At 38.4% G+C, this 23389-nt stretch overlaps 1 protein-coding gene across 1 annotated transcript in view; it reads right to left on the reverse strand.

Annotated features, from left to right (window-relative positions):
• Window positions 1–1601: 1601 nt before the first annotated feature.
• Window positions 1602–23389, reverse strand: part of IMPG2 (interphotoreceptor matrix proteoglycan 2) — a 94543-nt gene continuing 72755 nt past the window's right edge. Inside the window, exons 11-19 of the mRNA XM_012652824.1 lie at window positions 21381–21463; window positions 13827–14130; window positions 11530–12776; window positions 10699–10918; window positions 7628–7838; window positions 6100–6281; window positions 4464–4681; window positions 3919–3998; window positions 1602–1851 (exon numbers count right to left, since the gene is read on the reverse strand). Coding sequence (XP_012508278.1) covers window positions 1839–1851; window positions 3919–3998; window positions 4464–4681; window positions 6100–6281; window positions 7628–7838; window positions 10699–10918; window positions 11530–12776; window positions 13827–14130; window positions 21381–21463 — 2558 coding nt within the window. The 3' untranslated portion in view covers window positions 1602–1838. The remainder of the gene's footprint in view (window positions 1852–3918; window positions 3999–4463; window positions 4682–6099; window positions 6282–7627; window positions 7839–10698; window positions 10919–11529; window positions 12777–13826; window positions 14131–21380; window positions 21464–23389) is intronic.

Genomic DNA, 23389 nt, shown 5'->3' on the forward strand with positions numbered 1-23389 from the left:
CTCAAAGGGTTGCATTCTAGGGTTAATTTGTGATAAAAAACACATTTTCATCTAACACAAATAGTTTAGGAAAAAAGTTTAAAATCTAAAGCAGAAAACTTTGAAGGTTTACAAATAAAGTCAAACATTTAGTGGTGATAAATATCATTAGCACTTACAATGCTTTAAAGATAATTATCAATTACTTTTCAAATGAGCCCAGTAGAAAGTGTCCCAGTAGTGGCTTGTACCCATGGTGAATGGATAGAGGATCCATTATGTGAGTCGAGAATGAAAGGGAATACTGAGATAAAGGAACTATCTTGACACGAACACACAAACACATACACACACACACACAACCTGTTATACATCCATACTTTACAAAATACCTGGATATCTTCTAAGGCTTTCACTAGCTTTGCTGTGGCATGTACTGAGCCCAGACATTTAGTTTCCAGTGTCATCATAATGAGTGGAATTGGCAGTCATCGAGTTGAGAAAAAAAATGAACCAAGTATTTTATCTTATGATCAGCCTATACCTGGTTACTTATACCTGGTCAGAAATAAATCAAAATGTTCAAGATTGTTTTTGGCAAATTGAAGATGTCTACAATAAAATGCCTGTATTCATAATAACCTATTGGCATATACAATTTAATATTAATAGTGATGATTATTTGGCCTTCCCCTACCCCCCCCAAAGCTACCCATTGGAAAAAAAAAAACCACTAGGTAGGAAGAGGAAAACTTCTGTCCTCAGTCAAAATTTATATAAGGTATGGATTTCCTATCTGAACAATTTAAAAAATATTTTAATTGCAATAAGAGTCTGATGCTGTTTTTTTGTAAGCAGGAATTAATTTAAACAGGAGGTATTATACAAAGGAGAAGCAATGCAAATGAACTAATCTGTCATATGTGAGGTAGTTAAGTGCTGTTTCCCAAATTAATATACCAGGAACTAGAGGAGATCCAGGATTTTCCCAAGACATGTTTAGATCTCAGAAGCAGTCAGGGAACCTATTACTTGGTCCACCTACTCAGTCCACCAGTCAATCAGCAAAGTTTATTCTCAGCACTGTGGCCACTCCCTCCCTGCCCATGTGATTAAATTCATCTTTAGGTTAGTGGGATCTTCTAAATTTTATACATATTAATATGTATTGCTTCTGAAACCTTAGAAAAATAGGATATTGACATACTGAACATAGCAATAATGTGGTCTTGAATAATATACTCAGGAAATTCAAAACTCTAGTAGAAGCATAAAATACAAGCCTAATTCTATACTGCAGCCAAAGGGTAGCTTTTTCTTTAGCAATTTGATCAAAAAAAAAAAAAGGAAAACATTTTATTTAGATGAATACCTGATTATAAACTATGTTAAGACTCCTTCAAAGGCTTCCCCATTTCACCTGACAATAACAAATATGCTGCAAAATATTCACGTTCTAAGCCTGGCTTCACCTTGTTCTAACAGTCTCACCTTATTCTCCTGCTGGGAAACCTGAGGCACAGTTCTTAGGAGACACCCTCAAAGATTCCGAAGCAGACAGCAATTGCAGCCCTAATTCCAAGGTCCAGCTTTTTTCTTGTAGAATACTTTCCGGAACTTGTGTAGTTTTTAATTTAGTAAAACACAGCTTTTGGTCTTTGTGGAAATAAAAATGGTCACATCTCTTACTACATTCTGAAATTATAAGCTGGAAAAAAAAGTACACCCTACATTTAATTTTTTTAACAGAAAACTCTTCTTCCAACAGTGTTCAAAATCCAGGTTAATTATACGACATGAGTAACAAGTAATCTCCATCTTCTCCAGGCTTCTAATCGGTTTCAAAATAGGAGTTTTGGTTAAAGCTCTTCCCTGCCATGAAAAAACAAAGAGCGATTCATCGAAAAAGCAAGAATGTACTGAAATGCATTTTTATTTAATACATCACCAAGCTATATGCCTAAAATCACCAATACTTTTTTTCCCTTCTTTTTTTTTTAAAGGTATAGACAATATTTATTCAAAGTTGGAACAAAATATGCATGATTCTAGGGAAGATGTCCTGCCCATGTTCTTTCTGTACAATGATGCTCAAATAGCATCTGATGTCCTTTCTGTTAACATCGAAGTAATTGTCATGAAATTGTTCTGCTACTTTGGCATTTACACTGTTCAAACTGAGCAAATAAAATATTTTTAAAATTTAAAAAGATGTTGGCATCAGTTTTCTTCAATTCTTATGCATTCAAACATTTGCTGGCTCTCTTTGAAGGAAAGTTATCCTGTGCAATGCTAAGTTTAAAAAAAAACTCACACTACAAAGACCATGTAGTGCTTTCACTAAATCCTAAATCAAGTCCATTAACATTTTATTGGGCTACCTGGTGGGTGAAAACTCTGAGACTAAGTGAAAACTGAAAATGCTGTCTGGATTATGCTTTCAATGCCATCGTCCCTCTGTGAACGTCTCCCTTAAGGTGGCAGTGTCCATGTGGACTTTCTTTTTTTGCAGGATCTTCTCTTTGATAGCTCAAATCTTCGTTTCATGGATTTTTTTTATATTTTAATGCCAGAGAGTTCACCAGAAGAAACTAAACCATGTAGTCAATCTGCCTGTCCTGAATTAGGCTCTTCTGAATCCTTTCTTTTGATGTCCTAGCCTAGATGAGATACATTTTTAATTCAGGGAACACATTCAGGCACATGGCTCTGAGATGCTTATAAAGGGTCTTAGGAAAGACAAAAATGTAATTCATGTTCTTTCTATTGTATACTACGGAAATGGAGCCATGGGCCATCTCCTGGCTGAAGATGCAGGGATGAGTGGATGCTCTGGTTTAAAAGGCAGACTCCTGGTAGTATTGCTCTGACAGCATTCAGCAGGGTTGGCAGCACCTCCTGGGAGCCAAGCCGACATTCAGAGATTTTTAGAAGCATCTCCATCATGCACATGGAATTAGAAAAGCATCTTCCTCAGTATACTTAGGTATCAATTTTCCCTTCTATCAGAGAGGGACCATAAGTGAAGGAGCTGCCTATCAGAGAAAAAGGATTTGGAGCAAAGGGGCAGAGGTTCCACTCAGGACCATGGGTATTATTCCGACCCTTTGTCAATTTCTTTCACAAGCATGAATGAATTGCTTCTGTTTTTCTCTTCTAAACGCCAGGTGAAAATGACTGGCTGGCTCATATCTACGAGCAAGCACCTCTGTGAAGGCAGCAGTAGGAACTAATATCTATGCCAAATTGTAATCCTGTCCATTCCACTCAACTAATGCCCATGATGGTCTCTTTATAAGACAGTTTATTTTCATAACCTAAGTCTGGTTATGGATCCTGGGGAATAAAGAAAAAAAATTACAGACACTTGCCCAAAATGCATGCTGAGAAAAGCAAATGGGAAGAGAGAGTGAAATTAACATAAACTTGATAGAGGCAAGAGATACACTTCAATGAGATGCGTGATTCAAAGCATACTGAAAAGTATCTATAGAGATGGAAATGGAAGAATGTGTTAAAACGTGAGGATTTATGGCTACTCAAATGCTTTTCATAGAAACCATCTATGAAAAATATTTTATATCATTGGATCACCAGTGAGATTTATGCTAACAAGAAAATATGACATAGCCCAGAGGTTGCTAGTCCAAAACAGAGAGTGTCTTAATTTTAAATCTTCTCTGCCACTTCCTATCCTTGTCATCTTAAGTAAGTCCCTTCAACTTTCCAAGCCTTCCTTTCTTCAAACAATAAACATTCAACTTATAAAGGCATTACAAGGAATAAATCGGATGCTCTGTGTGGACATGCACAAACTTTAAAGAGTTCAAGAAATGCTGGGTAGCACCAAGACCTTGTCACATGGACAGGAATTACATGCTCACTCCAGTGGCACTACTGTGAAGGCCACGGGGTTGGGAGTTTCTTTCAAATGCTTACATTTGATGTTCTCTCACAAAAGCTGCAAACTCAGGGTCATTGGCATACAGTTCCAAAATTCTCATTCTCTCTTGAATTTCCTTAAACAAAAAAGAAAAAGAGGATATACATTGCATTAGAAAAGTCTCAACAGGTTTATAAGGAATTGTGACTTTCTGGCTATTCAGGCGAGAACTATAAGAAAGAAATGCCCTTTCAGAGAAATGGAAGATTCTGCATATACTTCTCTGGATGTATTGCTGTAACTCAGAAATATTCCTTAAAAAGAAAGAGAGGAATACATAGTATTTGCTAATAATAGAAAGAAGAGCCATGTGGTGGGAATAAGGTACAGCTCAGAACTGAATACCTTCTGCTTATCACACTGGGAGATATGAGGTAAAAACCAACCATGAAATATTTTTCACCCTTTCCTGAAGCCCATGTACCTGCAGGCATACACACACACACACACACACACACACACACACACACACACACACACAAACACACACACACTCCAGCAGTAGCAGCAGCAGTGCAATGGCAGAAATGCAGTTTCCTACCTCTTTGGAAAGCTCACTGCTCTCATACATCTGTCTGATTTCTTCTCTGCTCAGGCCACCAATCATCTCTCCGCCCGCAGAGCCGTGGAAGGGATGCTGAGGATAGGGTCCCTCATACTGCTCACGTCCGGCCACGTGGCTTTCATACACGGGGTTGTACTTCACAGCATTCTCAACGGATGACAGGCTGTCAGGCTGCCTGATGGAGCCATGAAAAGAAAGATATGATTGATTCAGATTCTTCTTGGGATGCTCAATTATTTGGAAGACTATTTACCTGGGACAAGATTTCCATTGGAGAAGAAAAAGAGGTAAACTGGACATATGTGGCTGGGGTTGGGGGGAGGGTGTGACTGTGAAAAATATCCAGATCAATATCAAAAATGACTTATCAGGTGTTACCATTATCTCCTCAACTACATGGCAAGTGCCCTGTGGAACTGACCCATGTCTCCTTCACCTTATTTGCCCACAGTGCCTGGCACTCAATAAATGTTGGTTGGGAGCTATGTCTGCTAGTGTATGGTATTTCATTAAACCAATGCAGCTCCATCATTCATAGAGTTATACATATCAAAAATCAGTGTGTAACCACACAGAGAATCTGATCAAAATATAAATATTGGGGATAGGGGAAGCTGGGCCTCAAATTCAATTCAAGTCTACAAATATTTACTGAGCATTGCTATGCGTCCTATGACTATTCTACATGCTGATGATACAAAGAATTTGTTGTAATCTCTGTCCTGAATGAGATTACAGTCTAATGAAAAGTCAGAGTCAATAAAAAGTGTAATAACAATGATGAATGTATATCCTGGGTGCTCTGGAAACCCAGGAGCGGTGCCTCTTTAGGCAAGTAGCAGGCTAAGGGAAGGTAAACTAGACCTGAAGTAGTAGCTCTTGTAGACTCTAGCACAGAAGCAAACTACGATTTGGGATTACGATCACATAACAACCCAAATGGTCCCTGGATCCCTCATCTAGCAAACAGGCCAAGTTTTATCTCCCCCATTAGTGAAGCCACACTTAACTAACAGAGAACCAGATTTCGTTTCTTGCCAGATTCTTACCTAGATTTAAAATCTGGCTAATTGCCACTGGTATGAGCCAAAGGAAAACAAGCTGTAACAGACCTGATCCTCTCACAAGGGGAACTCACCTTTTCCATCTCATCTCCATCAACCCCTCTTCAAATGCTCCCCACCATGAAGCAGGCATTCTGGCCACACACAACAGTGCCTTTCCTCCAGTGCCCTTGAGGTTCACACTTGCCTCTCTGACTTTGCTTATGTTCATTCAACTAGCTAGAGAGTGTCCCACCCCAAGAGTAGGTCTACTCTTTGGTTCAGCTAAATGTCAACAATCATCGTTAAAATTTTTAAGACTCTCTCTCCAAAGAAAAACTAATTTTGTACCTCATCTAGGCTCCTTGGTATCCTGTTCATAGTGCTATTTACGTTCCTTTTCAATTTGACACCCTTTGAGGTCAGGAGCCATGCTTTTATTCAACTTTATAGCTCTCTCTCACCCACCCAGCTCTTTGTCCAATATTTGGCACACAGTAAGTACAAAATGAATGAGTAAACAGAACATTTATTCCATCACAGAGTTCTTTTTCTCATTTACCTGAGGGGCATCTCTCTTTCTCTCCCGATATTCTGTGCTTGAAGAGCTCTGACGAGGAAGAAGATGACAACAGAAGAGACGAGAAGAAGTCCAACCACAGAGGCTATGGTGATGCCTATGACCAAGGGCTCGGACACAAACTCCTCACAGTGCTCTCCTCGGTACCACCAGTTCTCCCCCACTCTGCATCTGTAACCAACAGCCACCAAGTCCAAAGTCTGAATCACTCTGCTCAAAGTAACAATTAACAATTACCTTCAGAGGGACTGAGGAAAGGTAGAGAAATAGATGCTGACCACATGAAGCTTCATTAAAGAGTTGAATATATAGGTTAAATGATCACACAATTTAAGGCTGTGCATAATGCCTGGCGTAGACCTAGAAGGTCCTCAGTGACTATTTGTAAATGACTGAATAAAAGATTGAGCAGACTTCAAGAATTTAATTCCTCCATATTTGTGGATAATGAAACAACAGGCCCAGGAAGGAAAGTGACTGGTATTAGGTCCCACAATCAGCTACAGTGCTGGGTCTAGAACCCAGGCCTCCAGACTCCTCATGTCCTTTCACCACACTAAAGAGATATTTCAAGGCCTAAAGCCTCAGACTTGCAAGAAAATGTCTTCAATCCCCAGAGCAGCAAGGAAATCACCGCTTTTCAAAATAAAACTAATTTCTCTGAACACTAAGGAACTGTTTTTACCCTTAGTGATCTAGCTAAACTTTACACTTTTTCATGTGGAAGAGTCTGGCTCATTTCCACCTATTTCCTCTATTTTTGGCATCTATGCCAACATTTGCCCATTTTGACTTTACGTATTTATGTTTCTCCTTCTTATGCTCAGTATTCTCTCCTCTTAACAACCATGCAGCTTTGGTTGTGTGTGGTTTGGAGGCTGATTTGTTAGCTTTTGTTTAAGCAAAGTGGCAGAGAAGGATGTTTAGGTTAAATGAGTCTGTTTATCTGCAGCATTCTCATTGATCCTACCTTTAAAAAATGGATTTCAGATGGACTTAAAGAAAAATATTTTTGTCACCACTTTGAAAACTTCAAATACTTGCTTTTCTTTATTTTTGAATGAATACTCAGTAGGACTAAGAGGAACCTAAAGCCATTAATAATGTAATCCAAGTAGAACAATAAAATTCCTTTGTTTTCACTTTCAGATATAGGGGAAGGTGTTGATGTTATGCCTAAACTTCATTTGAACACCAGTTGCCTTATAATCACCACTAAAAATTGTCACACAAAGATCTCCAACTACTCTGAGTACTCTCAGTAGGACATATTTAGATATTTTTTGACAGCTCCCTAATGCATAAAATAACATAATAATATAATTGAAATGGGCAAAACCCAGGCCTATTAAATGACTTGGTCTTTATATGAGAATTAGATGGCACCCATCTATTGCCTAGATATAATTTCTATAATAAATATTAAAATAATTATCCTAAAATTATACGTGTAGACCCCTTTTCTTCAGAGGAAGAATGTATAGCCTTTATAGCCAAAATCCGTAACTACAACATACCTACAAATGGCCCCATGTCCAGGCATAATGTCACATTTCCCATCGTTCAAGCAGAAGTCAGGCTGTAGGTCACAGAGACTCTGACAGGGCAGTTCTTCCACACTCAGGTACCCAGGGTAGCATCTACACTTTGCTTCTCCACTCCAGGGGTTGACCAGACACTCGGAAAATTCATTGCAGGCCTGAAACTTGCAAGGGTTAGCTTCATCACCTAAAACATTAAACAAACCAAAGAATAATATGAGGAAAGGAAAAGCACAGAAATTGGGGTACACAAAGCCCCAAAAGTACCTTGAGACAACCCCCTTCCTGAACCATTAAAGTCCACCATCACCATCAATACCACAAAAAGTTTCTGATTCATCCTAGATTGATAAGCTTTTGTCAAATTTCTCTGAAACCCAGAGCCAAATCATAAAACACTATGACCTGGGTAAGCCTTAACATGTTTTATCTAGGGAGTATGTAGAAGCTTTAAAACCCATGCTGTGTAATTGTAGATCTAAATTAAACACAGTTTTCACATACTGCCTACCCTAACCAGCCGTAGTTGACCGCCACTCTGCATACACTGCTATGTGCCCCACACAACACTGAGGACATGGGATGGGGAGACAGAACTCAGAGAAGAACTGGTAGGAGCCTCAGGGATGGGTATAGCCCAGTAAGATCAGCCTAGGAACAGTCAAGATTTGCAGGAGCCGACGTTAGGAAAATAAATTAGCCCTGTACCTCCTCAGGCCATTCCCAATAATATTCTGGCTTCAGTAACTTCATTTTTCATTGATGGAGTGAGAGAAAATGACTATTTTTAAAAATTAATTAGGACAGTAACCAGTGAAAAATGATCTAAGACATTGACCATGGATGGGCCTTCCATCCTACCATGGTCCCCACATGTTCCTCTCTGGTGAGTAGCAATCTGTGAATGCCAAAATGCAACCGGTGACACAGATACTGAAAACAGAGGAAATAGGCAGAAATGATCCATAGAGTCACCCACATAAAAAATACAAAATTGAAGTAAATGCACTTATTTGTTGTAATTCTCTTTAAAAAGAAGTAGCCTGACTTTTGCAAAAGTTTTATGAATTGTAACTATTTGCAGTTGTATAGCTACTTTTATATATGTTATTTGTTTAATCCTTACAATAATTCCTTGAAATACACAGGCCAGGCAATATTATTCCCATTTAATATATGAAGGACTAAGACTTAGAAATAAAATAGCTCATCTAGGGCCACATAAGTGATAAATGGCAGAGACAAAAAAATCAGGCCTTCCAAATTATAATTAATTGTTTCTTCCACTACACCACATGGCAAAGAATGTGCAAACAGACTGAGAAAACTCAAGTGGCAAGAGATTGGATAATTGGGGGATTAGGTAAATCACTTTCCTCACTTTGAATGAATAACAGTCCTTCAAGAATTTCAAAGGAAAGAATGTTTCTTTCTCCGTTAAAGAATAGTGCTTTCATAACAGTTGGAGGTAAAAGGCACTGAAGAAATATGAACCCAGATATTCCAACTTATGCCTACTTAAAACCACTGTCCTCTGGTATGTGGAAGGTAAAGAACAAAATTTCGGGTTCTGACAGTATTCTCTGCATCCTAAGTCTTCCAAATAAAAGTAATGGTTCGTGTCATTCATTCACAGAATTTTTGAGTAGCTTCAAGGCACTGTGTTAGATTCTAGCTAGAAAGTGGTTAATAAAACAGACATACTCTCAGTCCTTGTGAAAAGCTCATCCAGAAAAATAGCCATTAAGCAACTATGCACATTAATTAACATGATTACAATGGGGATAAACTCTATAGGGGAAAAGAACATGATGTTATAAGAAAGTAACAGGAAAGACCCAATCTAGATTATGGGTGAGACAGTGAAAGTCTTGAGGAAGGGACATTTGGACTGAGGCATCAAGGATGAGTAGGAGTCAGTCAAGAGGGCAAAGAGCTTCAGGCAAAGGAGACAGACAGTATGTGCGAAGGCTTTAAGGCAACAAAAAATTTGGTATATCTGAGTAATAAAGAACAAGTTAGTTTGACTAGAACATGTGGAGCAGAGAAATTAGTTTCATTGGATGATATTGGGGAAGAAGATAGGAACTAGGCTTTGGGGCTATTGAACCAGGAAGCCATTGCAGTCTTTCAAGTAGCAAAGTGAAAGAATCTGACTGATGTTTTAGAAAGAGTACCATGGCTGCTGTCTGGAGAATGGTCAGGAGAAGGAGCAAAGGAGGATGTGGGGAAACTGGTGCATGTGAGAGATAATGGTGATTTGGATATAGTAGTGGCCACAGAGATAAGGAGAAGAGCATGGATTTGAGATATATTTAGAATTAAGAATCAATTTAAGTTTGGCGAGTGACTGAAAGTTGGGGGTGATGGGAACTGAGGTATCAGGAATGACTCCTCAGGTTTCTGGCTTAAGTAGTTAAGTAGATAAAGCTTTCAGTTATGGAGATGGAAGAGCTGAGAGAAGGTGTAGATTTAGCTGAAGCGCAGGGAAATATAGAAAACAAGAGCTCCCTCCTAGATATCTTAATTTTGATATACATAGAATACATCTGGGTGGAGATTGTCAAGTAAGTAGTTATATACTGATTCTGGAGTTCAGAAGAGAAATTTGATCTGCATATAAAAATGCAGAGAGTAGAGTTATTGACATTTATATAAGATTTAAAACAAGGGGAATGGATACAAAAACTTAGAAAAATAATATAGAAAAGTAGATAGTCCAGATCTTTTGGACTTGGCAACATAAAGATGCAGCAAGAAAAGATCCTGTGGATAAGTAAAAGAGAAAGCCAGATAGGGTGGGTAGAAACAAGAATGGGAGGTAAGATACTAAAGATAAAATATGCAGACAACAGTTTGAAAAGTGAATAATTTGATTTCCCTGGAAGAAATGTCTTACTAATTATCAAAATGTGGAAAATTCATCTGACGTAGTACTCTTTTTTTCCTACAAGTATTGGGTTCGCCTTGACTTAATGAGGAAGAAAATACATAAGAATAATCACTGGATTCCACTAAGAAACCACCACAGCAGGCAATGTCATTACCTGATTCCACATCAAGGGAGTATTTATCAATAGCCAAGTTCATGGTTTGGTAGGCAGTGGTGCAGAAGTCTTCCAGAATCATGTATACAGCACTGTTGACGTTAGGAGGGACAGAATTGGCAAACTTCATTCGGCTGTTCACCACAATACTGCCATTTCTGAAGTTGAGGATTTCTAAGTTCTGGAACCCTGTGAGATTTGACTGGAGATAGGGAACCAGCTACAATACATGAAAAATGGTAAGATTATTGACAGGGCTTTGCATTTTGTTCAGCATATACCAAAACAAAACAAAAAACAAGAATGAGCCCCTCCCTCACTTTTCCTAATTATATTCTATTTACATTTAAACTGTTAATTAACAAAAATATAAATGAGGAATGATTTGAGAGTATAAATTAGGAATGTCATGAGATTTTCATAGTGATATTTAAGGACCGCCTGGAACTCATAAACAGTTTTAGATACCCAGAGAGTTTATTCTGTTTCACTAAAAGGATCACAACAGTGAAGGCATCATAGGTACCCACAAAACATTGGTCTCATAATAAAATGTGAAAAGAAATTTCAAACTTATTTAAGTCCTATAATTCAGGGAATATAATCTTCCATGTAACCTGTCACATTACCCTCATGCCACTTTTGTATTTTCCATTTCTTGTGTCCATCTGTCTTACTGTTTTCCTACCAACCCCAGGCCTTGACACTATTTGTAGATGATAGGAAATGAATGTCCACAGCAGATCACACTTTCCTTGGTGTTGCAGGGGGAGGAGGAGTGGTTCATACATGATTATTCACTAATACCCATGTTTCACTTTTTGTGCTTACCAATTCTAAGAATCTTTGCTCCAGGGCTTTATACTCCAAAGAGTTTTTATTAAACAGATCTTCTGAAAACATCATGTTTGTCACTCGGAGGCTGAAGAAAACGACCAAAGCTCCTCCAGTCTGCGTATAACTCAAGTCATCTCCTTTTGTTGGCCAAGCCACACTAGCCACCTCTGTGGGGTGAGCTTTTGTAGACATTTCCACATAACTACTAACCTTGCCATTTTGCTCTTGGATTAGCTCAGGCTGATAGTAATCTGTGCCTACCCGGTCCAGTTCTAATGAAATATCCTGTACGCCCATAATTACTTCATCTTCCAGCAGGGTGGAGCTTGTGGTAGGAGGCAATTTAGTAGACTGCATCATGGAAGCTTTCAACCGGAGTCTGTCAGTACTCTGTGGTGTACTTGCCAATGTGTCTCTGGACAATTTCCCTAGGGAAGAAGTTCTTGCCCAAACTATATCTGATTCTGGCAATACAGTCCACAAAGGTTGCATATCTGGCTTCACCACTGAAACCTTGCTGTCAAGCCATTCTTGGTTGAATAACTCTGTAGTTTGTTCCATATCCTCCCTTAGGAAGGTGTCTACTTGATCAGGCTTATCAGTAGAAGCAGAAATTGCTACAGGTGCCAGTAGAAGAGGGGCTTCAGTAAATGAGTAATCATCAATGTCAGGTACCTCTGATGTGTGCTTGGGGAGACTTAGAGATGCAGATTGAGTTGCAGTCTCTACAAAGATGGGTACAGTAGGTCCACCAAGAGGCTCTTCCTCTGTAAAGTCTGTGGCATCCATTTTGTCAACCATAACTAGTTTCTCATCTTCACCTTCAGCTGGCAAAAGTGAATCCTCATCTTCAGGCCATGACTTGGATAGAAGTTCAGTGCTCTTCTCTAATGAAGTCTCACTCCATGGCCAAGTAATCACATCCGCCTTTTGCCCAGACCCTGAACCTAAACCACTCTCAAATACAAAGTCTTTTTCCATGGATGTGTCTGGCAGCAAAGGGCTTACTTCTAATTGGTCTTTGACTTTGGAGGTCAAGGAGTCCAAGCCAGAAGGTACAGTTATTTCCTTAGCAAGAAGATCTGATGTGAAAGAGGAGGTCAGATATGGTGAGGATGTTAAGGACACATCAGAGTCTTTCATGGATGGTACTGTTTCTTTTGGCACAGGTTGAGTGAATGAAATTGAAGGCAATGGATGGATAGGAAGAAAATCTTCTGAGTCTTCAACATTGGCTAATCCTAAAAATGAGATTTTTTATTAATTAATCTACAGAGTTGCCAAAATATATTTCTAGTTCTCCTAATAAAACTATTTCCCTGTTTTTTCCCCATTAAGTTAGCAGGCACAGTTGCTGACTTTTACTTTGCTATATCTAGCAAACAATAAAAAGATATGATAATGTGTTTGTGATATGATAACCCATGAAAATACCTTCCTTCTTGATGATGGCTATTAAAATAATCTTCAAACACTTGATTTTTTTCTATTCCAGGAAAATAAGAACTGCTGATAATCATACTGACAATGAAGATTAAATCCAGTGGTATTTTAAGGACAAAATTCACCCAAAATTGTGTTTATCTATGAATTCCGAATTTCTCTGTTATGTTTATTGCCCATCATCCTTCAGATTTACATGATGTTCAAAATCCTGAACTCATTATTTATATCTTTGTTCATCTTCATCTTTCAAACATATACTCCATCCCTAAGTCACATTGATTTTTCCTTTCCTCTACAACATATAGAAGATCATCTATTTCATTTTCACTTCTTTATCTCTGCTGTGGCTGCCCTAGTTCAGGCTCTCTCCTCAATACTACTACAAGCTAAAACCTTTAGACTTGGCCCCCACAATTAATCCTGCTATAAGCTACAGGAATAATTTTCTTTGATGCTGTTTGTTTATGACTCCAAAATTCAAATAAGTAAAGTGGTTCTTTAATACTAGTAGTAGTAATTTAACAAAATCATATATTCTGCAATATTACCTTCAAAATATCTATTAATTGATTCCCACCCCAGCTCCCCAAGTTTATTTCTTATTACTTACCTATTTGGACTCTCCATTCCAACCAATTAAATCTGATTGTTTCCTCTTTCACACAAGTTTCCCAAGACATTTTCTCCCTAATAAATGCTACCACGCTTTTCTCGTAACCACAGTCTCTTCCTATCTTCAAAATCTTTGTCACACTCCCCTTCCCCCTCCTGCTCTCCCCCACCCCCCAAAAAAACCCTTGTCACCTGATATAATAAAAAAGTATGAAAAGTGATTGGCTCCTCACCATCTTCTAATAAGTGAGATCCAGAAGTCCTTTCCTCAGAAGCCACAGGCAAGCCAGTCTGAAGCACTGCTGGGGTGATAGAATGAAGAGTCAAGCTGCTAACCTCTAAAACCTCTGGGGGAGAGCTGAGGCCCATCTTCGAGGGAAAGGCTAATTTGCGTGTAGACACTAAATCACCCAAAGGACTTTCTGACCAAAGTTCCCTGCCAGTGGTTGAGGGAGGACCAGAGCTGAAATCAAGTGGTGAAACACTGCTGGTGGTGGATTCATCTGCTGAGGGCCATGCAGCTTGAAGGGTATTATCCTGGGGGGAAAAAAAGGCTAAATCATATCATAGATAAAAGAAACACATGGAAAATTATTTCAAATACCTCTTCTCTATCTATATTCTGAGATTTTGTAGAGACAAGGGAGCAATGTAATATGGAGGTAGGGGGAACATGGGCTTTAGAAGCAAAGAGATCTGTAGTCAAATCCCAATTGAGCCACTTACTATTGGAAAATGTAGAGAAAAACTATGTGAACTCTCAAAACTCACCCGTAAAGTCAGGAGAGATGAGATAACATATTTAAAGGACCCCAAACAAAGTCAATTTGTGGAAGAAAATGTTTTTCTTGCTTTAGATGGTTCATTTCCATCTTTTTAGCTTAAATGACTTTAAATACATAGAAGTTACTAATATCTGTCATTTGTTGGCAAAGACCTAAGGACATTGCCCACAGCAGGAAAGAACAATTAGCAATTTTATTCATCATTCTGAAAGATATTTAATTAATTAAGGTCCTCCATTTTGATCAGAAATGTCACCACATCAAATGAATAGCAACACCTGTGAAATGGCATCACACATACAAAATATAAACTATTTTCTCTTTCTAGTGACTTTTTACTAATGTAGTACTAATCTTATCTTGAAATTTAGCTTCAGGAATAGAAAAGTAGACAGAAACACAATCTTGAACATGGTAATTATTTAATCTTATGAAGAATAGTATATGTAAAAAAAAAAAAAAAAGTTTAATGATGATGCTAATAGGTAAAATGGCCATGGCATTTGGCAGACGTTTATACATTTTAATCCATGCTGGGTTATGAATAACAAAGAACAAGAAGTACCATGTACACAGAAGGAACTCATAAAATATTTTGGGGGTATATGAAAACTAACAAAGGAAAATTAAAAAGAACAATCATTCTCCACAATAAATAGGTATTAGAATCACATGGAAGCTTTTTAAAAACACCAATTCCCAGGGCCCACACCCAGGGATTCTAACTTAATTGGTCTGCAAGTAGGATCTAGATATTGGTACTTTTGAAAGCTCCTCAGTACAAGAAACAACTTGATCATGTTCTGGGGATGCTATTTCAGCCTGGGATTCTAATATACTTCTTCAATTGCTAATAGTTATATTTCTTATCAACTGAAACCTTTAAGAAATTCCTCACATTTATAAACCTATCCAAAGACTAGAATTCATGGAAGAGAACAAAGTGAAAAACTAAGAAACTCTGAATCTAACTCCCTACCTACTCCTCATTACTACCAGTGGGAGTGAATTTGCACTGATATACACTCTCAAGCCTAATATGCTTTTTGAACAAAAGCTCACACTTTTAAGGTGGCTAACTAGAGTTCTATCTATGGCCATGAAATAAAACAGAACCTACTGGCCTATGGAGGAAGTCAACCCAACACATGGCCTAATTAGTCTGTTATGCTTTGTCTACACACCTCCCCTTGTCTCTCCATCAAAGGTCTGCCTGAGGAAGCTTTGAACAACATACTCTCTCAAGAACAGGGGAGGGACTCCGAGGCAAGAAATCACCAGGCTTGTCCTAATGTATCCTTTCCCCTAGTGACTAACGCATAGGAGAGATAGCAAAGAAGGTCATTGGCTATATGCAGAGATACCCTCAGTTTCATCCACTATTCTTAATCTAAAAGCACTCTGTCAAGTAAACTTATTTTCTTTTGTAAAACTCAGTTATACAATCACTTCCTGTCTTGTCCATACTGTTTTAATTAGGTCCTATTTTAAGCAGGCCACCATGCTGGTTATTCTGTATTCTGGCGGGCTACCACCCCCCAGATCCTTCTCTTCTTGCTCTCTGCCCGGGGAGGCTGGCCCCTGTGAATGGCATCACACCTGTTCCTTTACTAGCTGTCTTCTGTTTTAGTTTGGACAATGGGAAGCACAAGTCAAAGGACAGGAGGAGTGAGAGGTCCAGTATTTCTTCACTGCTCCCTCCAAGCCTCAAAACTGTGTCTCTAGCAGGAGCCGGGTCCCTCCACAATTATAGCTCTAGCTCTCGGGGAACAACATTTCCTTCCCCTGTCCTGTAATCCAACCGATGGTAATGGCTCCCCAACTGTTGGTAGTCTCTGCATACTTCAACATCCCCTTTTTGCTGCCTTAACCCTATCCACAACTCTGTTAGTAAATCCATCTGGGTGATTCTGCTACTATTGAGACCCTGGATGTGCCATATTATACAAATGCACCACCATTTTGTAGTGCAGTGCATTTAAAAATTCATAAACATTTGAATCATTTCTGTTAAGAAGTGATTAGATAATTCATAACGAAATATAAATGGCCAGAAAATAAGCAATGAAACTCAATTGAAATAACATGAACCAAAAATGATATCATTCTGCTTAAATATAATTAGAAGTTTAAAATCTGGAAAGGAAAGAGAGGAGTGATTAAAAGTGCATGATGTAATATTAGTAAATATTTTTGGCAATGTAGCTTTGATCAAAAAAAAAAAAGAGGAATAGAAGCGAGGCACATCTGGGCAATCTGGGCATTAGGCTGGAGTCTAACAACCTAAGTCTGTTGAAGTGAAATGTATGAGAGAAAAGGCAAGACATGTATAAAGAAAGAGGAAGCTGAAGGCCATCCTCAAATGACTAGATACAACTGCAAATGAGCTACAGAGGAAGAGAAAGGTTTCAAGATAAGAAACTCCCTCTTGAGGAATCCCCCATCAGAAGTGAACCTGAGGATAATAAGATTTGGTTCATGAGTCAGGCCCCCCAAAAATGATCTAATCAGTTGGATGACTTCCGGCAATTTTCTAATAAGCTTTAAGAGCATGCAATCACCAGCAGTAGTTAACCTCACATTACTCTACAGTGGAGGTGACTTGGGATTGCTACCTGTGTGCAGGGTGATTCTATACAACTTAGCACCAATACACACAAAGCTGCCTCATCTTTCTGCCTAGAGTAGTGGTCCCCAACATTTTTGGCACCAGGGACTGGTTTCATTGAAGACAATTTTTCCATGGACCAGGACAGGATGATGGGGGATGGTTTCAGGATGATTCAAGCACATTACATTTATTGTGCAGTCAAACCTCTCTGCTAATGATAATCTGTATTTGCAGCGACTCTTCAGCGCTAGCATCACCACCTCAGATCATTAGGCATTAGATTGTCATAAGGAGCACGCAACCTAGATCTATCGCACACAAGCGCAGTTTACAGTAGAGCTCGCGCTCCTATGAGACTCTAAAGCTGCCGCTGATCTGACAGGAGGTGAAGCTTATCAGTGACGCGAGTGATGGGGAGCAGCTGTACATACAGATGAAGCTTAGCTCACTTGCCCGTCACTCACCGCTTGCTGTGCGGCCCAGTTCCTAACAGGCCATGGACCAGTACCGGTCCATGGCCCAGTGGTTGGGGACTGCAGGCCTAGAGGGTCTAAGTTATTCTGGGTCCTCAAAAATGGACCAGATAGAGCAAGAGTTCAAGTCCAGATAAATAAAAGACAATAAATTGAAGTCTAGAAAATGAAAGGAAAAAGAACATTAAGTAAAAATACCAGCTTTTGTCTTGCCAAAGGCTCATATACTTTACAAAGCCATTCTTTGGTTTATAAAAATCTTTTTTTTTTTTTTTGAGACAGAGTCTCACTCTGTCACCTGGGTAGACTGCAGTGGTGTCATCCTAGCTCACTGCAACCTCAAACTTATGGGCTCAAGCGATCCTCCTTCCTCAGTCTCCCAAGTAGCTAGGACTATAGGGATGTGACATAACGCCTGGCTAATTTTTCTATTGTTAGTAGAGAAGGGGTCTCACTCTTGCTCAACCTGGCCTTGAACTCCTGAGCCCAAGCAATCCTCCTGCCTTGGGCTCCCAGAGTGCTAGGATTACAGGCATGAGCCACCACGCCCAGCTTTATGAAAATCTTATGTTAGGAAGGGGGACTAAGCATGCACATGTATGTGAACATAACAAAAGTATCAGATTTTAGAACTTATAAGAACTCTTAAGAATCATGTAGTCCAACCATGTCTATTAAAGATAAGGAGCTGAGGTTCATAGAAGTGAAATGCCCAAGGTCACAAAAAATAGAGAAAAAACCAGAACCAGATGCTGAGTTCCTAGATTTCTCAGTACAGTACTTTTCCCACTATAACAGTGACGCATGAAGAAGTCTCTATAAGTATATCTTCCCAGATGGTGAAAAGATTCCCAGAGGAGAAACTGGAGCCAAGAAACTTGGCAGTCCATGCTCATTTGGGTTAGCATATTCCACAGATCTACAAAGTCCAGGTAAATACAGAGGGGAGGGAGAGAGAGGCCATTTCCTAATATTTAAATGTCTGCTCTATGGAATATGGAGGCTGTTTGTTTGAATAGAAAGAAAGGTTTCTTCTTTCTTTTTCTAGTATCTTAAACCATATATATTTTCAGGGGAAAGTAAGAAGGCCATTTGCTCAATACCAAGATCTGTTTTTCAAAAAAGTAGTTACAGTGTGCCAGAACTATTTTAAACACTACATATATTAGTTCACTTAGCCTCAGAAAACCAAAATGACATAATTACTACTATTATTCCATTTTTTTAAAAAAGTAGTTTCCATACCAGGAAATTCACTTTTTTTCCGTCTTAATTATCTAATACTACTTCAACAGATATGTTAAAGCTACCCATGCTTGCAGTTGAATCAGACATATTTACATTCTTGCAAATTCCAAATGTGCTTTTCCTTTAAATTCCAACTAAGATGGCTTGAGCCCTCCAATCCACATTTAAGATACTGAGTTTTATCAGACAGAGCCTATGACCTGACACATATTAGGAAAGCAGCTTAATCCTCAAGGAAGAAGAAGCAATATATATTATTTCAATTTACCTATAAACTAAATGCCTTTCATTTCATAAAAATTAAAAGTAGAACATATAAAATCTTTAATAAAAGTCAAGTCACTAATAGGCAACAAAAATGTGAAAGTAAACAATTTGACTTTTCAAATAAAAGAGGAAGACCATCCATTCCAAATAAATACCCCCTAAATCGTGGCATGGCAATGAAGCTTTCTCACACATTTTGAAAGGTGGAAACTTACATGCCAGGAATAGCACATTTATTTTTATATCAATAGATGTTCCCATAGTAACAAACGCAACTCATGAATTCTTTTAGTTCAATGTAGTATATTGACAAGTTTAATATCATATTGGCCAGTTTCAATTCTGTTAATGCCAACTGAAAAGCTTGTTAGTGCTATAGAAAGCATACTCCACAACAAGTGATTTTCCCAGTCAGGATGCCAGAAAGGTGTCAAATTCAATAATCCAACATTCCTACCTCTAAAACAATTTTTAAAAATCAAATCTAGTAAAAAAAACAAACAAAAAATAAAGTTTACTTCTATAATAAAGCAAAATCTTGCTAATAATTGGAAAAGGAAGGAAGGAATAGAGGTGGGTTGATAGAAGGAAGGGAAAGAAAAAGGAAATAAAAAGAAAGGAATAACCAGATATTTATAATAAATCATTCCTTTTTCATGTCTTATTATCACCTACTAACATTCCAATGTCTCCTTAAATTATCAGTGCCGTAAAGTTACCGCTATTCAAAAATAAGGAGTTGTCTTAAATGTAAATGGGACCACGGCAACATAAATGAACAAATGAGCCCAGTCAGTGCTTGCCATCGTTAAGGGGGCAGCCACAGCCACGCTCTAGCCACTTTCTGCCACAGAGAAATGTGAAGTTAATGGTATCAGATCTTCCTGGTTTTCAAAAGCAGCTAGCAACCTTTATTTTTACATAAAAATCTCCTTTTAAATATTGGCTTACTTTTAAAAATCTGGCCCCAGAGTGCATATCTGGAGCTGGATCTAGCTGGTCTCCAGTTTGCAACCTCTGTTTTTTGTAGGAATTCCTGTCTTTACACTATGATTCTAACATATTGTCAAAAGCTCCTCCTGTGGTTACAGAAGCCCCAGGCTGAATGTGATAAGGAGAAGTAGAGACTGGTGGTGCCATCACCACCGCCTGCCACTGCACCCTGGATGGACTTGTAGGACAGCATCTGCATCACCTCATTTGTTTAGAAATCTGTCTACTACCTCCAGACTGGAACTTCTTGTAGGCAGGGCCACACCTTATTCATCTTAGTTTCCCCAGCACTTGGCACATGAAAAGCACAAAATAAATATACTTGAATGAATGAATAAATACATACCAAATGAATGCACTCTCTGCTGTCAATCCCCCCAAACTTTTTTCTCTAAATATGTAACTCGGTGAAAAGATTATTTCCAGTGATTCCAAAACTGAGTTGTTCTATAACTAAGTAGAAGAAATGGCTACAGAGATTAATGATTAAATGAATTGGGAGCAGGCTTTCTAAATTTCCAGTGCTGGATTAAAGCTAAGAAACAAGTATTTCAAACAGCTGATCTGAAACACAAACGATGTCTTAAGAGGGTACAAGAAGGGGGCAACGTAGATGAGAAGGAAATCCCCCTACTGTGTCTATGTGAGAATCATAGATTTCTGTACTCATTGTAGATAGGTAAGTCTTTAGTGGTATTGTAATTGTAGTTGTCATTGCTGTTTTAACAGCACTTGAGAAAGCCATTTCCTTTTCTACCCGATGCCTCCTTATAAGTGAAGTGGCAAGTGGAAATTGGAGGGGAAGGAGTTCCTGAGGGAGCTGAGTGGTAAGAACAAAAAGCAAAGTTTATTCCACGCTGTTTCTGCACAAATGGAAAAGTTTTCAGTCCAGGTTACAAGGAGGCCTGATTTAGAGTCCCTGTCATGTGTCAGTTAGCCAGTATTTTCACTCTTCCTTCTCTCCCTTCCATACACACAGTTCTCTATGCCTTGGAGTCTAAACTTTTTTTTTTCCACTATCATCTCTGACACAAAAATCCATACTCTGTACCTATGTACATCAATTTATAGTCTTGGCTATAAAAACTATTTCTGGATAACTCCTAAAAAACAACCTCAGTGGGCATTTAATAGCTTAATTATCACCAAACAAGTAGGAACCATAAATAAGTTTTCTACCATGTGTGGAGTTTGGCAATGTAGACTTAACCACTAAGGAAGGCTTACATTTTCTGAACCAACACTTGGTACCTATGAGCTGACAACTATGAGTAATGTTCCAGGGATGATGCAAGAGAATATTTGAAATGAGAACAGCTTGGGAAATTCATGATGCCAAAGTAAGCAGGTGAGGGTACAAAGGAGAGAAACTTGAGGGCCTGGTTCTAGGCATAAAACATAGAAACATACCAGAATAGAGGATGGTGTTGCCTGAAGATTTGAGCTTTGGGTATTCCAAACTTCTTCAGCTTGGGGAAGCAAAACTCCTCTCACTGAGAAAAAAAACAATATTAAAGAACATTTTTAGTTGAGACACTGTTGTATTTAAAGTGAGTTTAGATTTTGGCAGAATAGATGGGGCAGATTTGCTTAGAAAATGTTTGCTACTTTATTCAGGTATTATTTTATTTATATGAACACAATCCATCTGAATTATAAAATTACATTTAAGACACTCCTATATTATTTCCTGTCCCTTCTCAAGTCAGTTTTTACTCTTTTCAAGATTCCTATGACAGTTATTTTTAAATTGATTATTTTTATGTTAATTCAAAAAGTTGTATTGAAATTTCAATTCATTTGGTTGATGCCAGGAATGGTAGAAAAGCATGAAAAATGATTTCTTTCTTGGCAGAAGATATTTTGAAAAACAGGCAAGGACACCAAAAAGCTTTATTTCTATAATGACATTAAAGACCAATAAAGAGAGTAGATTGTATAATTTAATTCAGCAAAGATTTACTGAATCCTTGCTATTTAACATAGACTTTACCAAAGTTGAGGTTATAAACATTAATAAAGCCAAGTTTCTCTTCTGGGAGCACTGCCTATGTCAGAGAGATAAGCACAAATTATAAATTATAAAATGATGTGAGGGGCATATATATGATATATGGGAACAAAGAATCAATTGATTTTGCCTGGAGGGGAGAGGGAATTGGTAAAAGCTAAAAGGAAGGGACTTCCAGTAGGATGATCTGATGTATGCAGCCAAAACTAGAAGCAGAGTCTCTTTATTCACCTGTTCCCACTAACCTGACAGAGTGGGGTCAAGCAGAAATCAAAACCCTTTTGGTTTAATATTTTTCAAAACTCTTTTCAACTGTATATACAATTATCTTGTCTATGGAAAATAAGCTCCATGAGATCAAGGACGATTGTATCTTTTGAGATGATAATCAAGTTACTCAGAAAGCTGCAGCCATTCAGAACTATGAAGTTGGCATGACAACAGAAATGGATTTTAGGGACAAAATTCTAAGTAATTGAAACACACCATCAAATGAAAGGCCAAGGCACCTGAATTAGTTGGTACTACATATTTTAAAGCTTTTGTTGAACTTCCTTACAAATTCTAAGAGAGTTGTGGGCCTCTTTTTTAGGACACTTTTTAGGAGGTAGCTTCTTGCCCAGTCTCCACATTAAAGGAAGATCTGGCAATGATGCTTGTGGATGTAGTTTCCTAAACAACCACATGTTGCCTATCATATACCGTAATCCTCATGCCATTCTCCCACCACTCTGGTTACTGACCTTGGTGTTTGCACCTTCTGCTCAATTTCGGTTCCAATCTCCCTCAGGTCATGACCTCTTAACTATATCTTTTCTCTATGTGATCCCAATATCCAGATTCCTAGACTCTTCTGTCCATATGCTGTCCCTATGGTTAGCACCTAACTAGTCTCTATTAGCCTCACCAAAAGGACTTCTGCAGTGAGATTATAACAAGTTTCTCTGTTCACTATTTTATCTAGCCCAAGTATTCCAACCAGATTCAACAATGGAAAAGGGAGCACATGAGGAAGTGAGCCCAGGGTACCTGCCTTGCTCCAAAATACAAAGCCTCCCCAATGTTTAATAGCAGATAGCTTTGTATCACTATCATTCACTGGAGAAAGACCTTCTCCATCTCAAAGTCCTATGTAACTCACATAAAGTTCAGGCCAATTTATGGCCCTGTCTCAGCAGAATGTCCCATTAAAGAAACATGAGTCCAGCAGCCAAAATAGTTGAAAAGTAATTTAAAGTTTTAGTCCAGCCTCTCAAAAATAAACAAACAAAAAACCCTATTTGGGAAATAAGGGATTATGTCACACACAGTAAAATTTTATTAAAATTTTTCTCTTTCTTCTTCCTTCTCCCTCTCTCTCTCTCCCTCTCTCTCTCTCTCTCCCTCTCTCTCTCTCTCTCTCTTTCTC

Source organism: Propithecus coquereli, unplaced genomic scaffold (assembly GCF_000956105.1).
Source record: "Propithecus coquereli isolate 6110/MARCELLA unplaced genomic scaffold, Pcoq_1.0 Scaffold40, whole genome shotgun sequence".
NCBI lineage: Eukaryota > Metazoa > Chordata > Mammalia > Primates > Indriidae > Propithecus > Propithecus coquereli.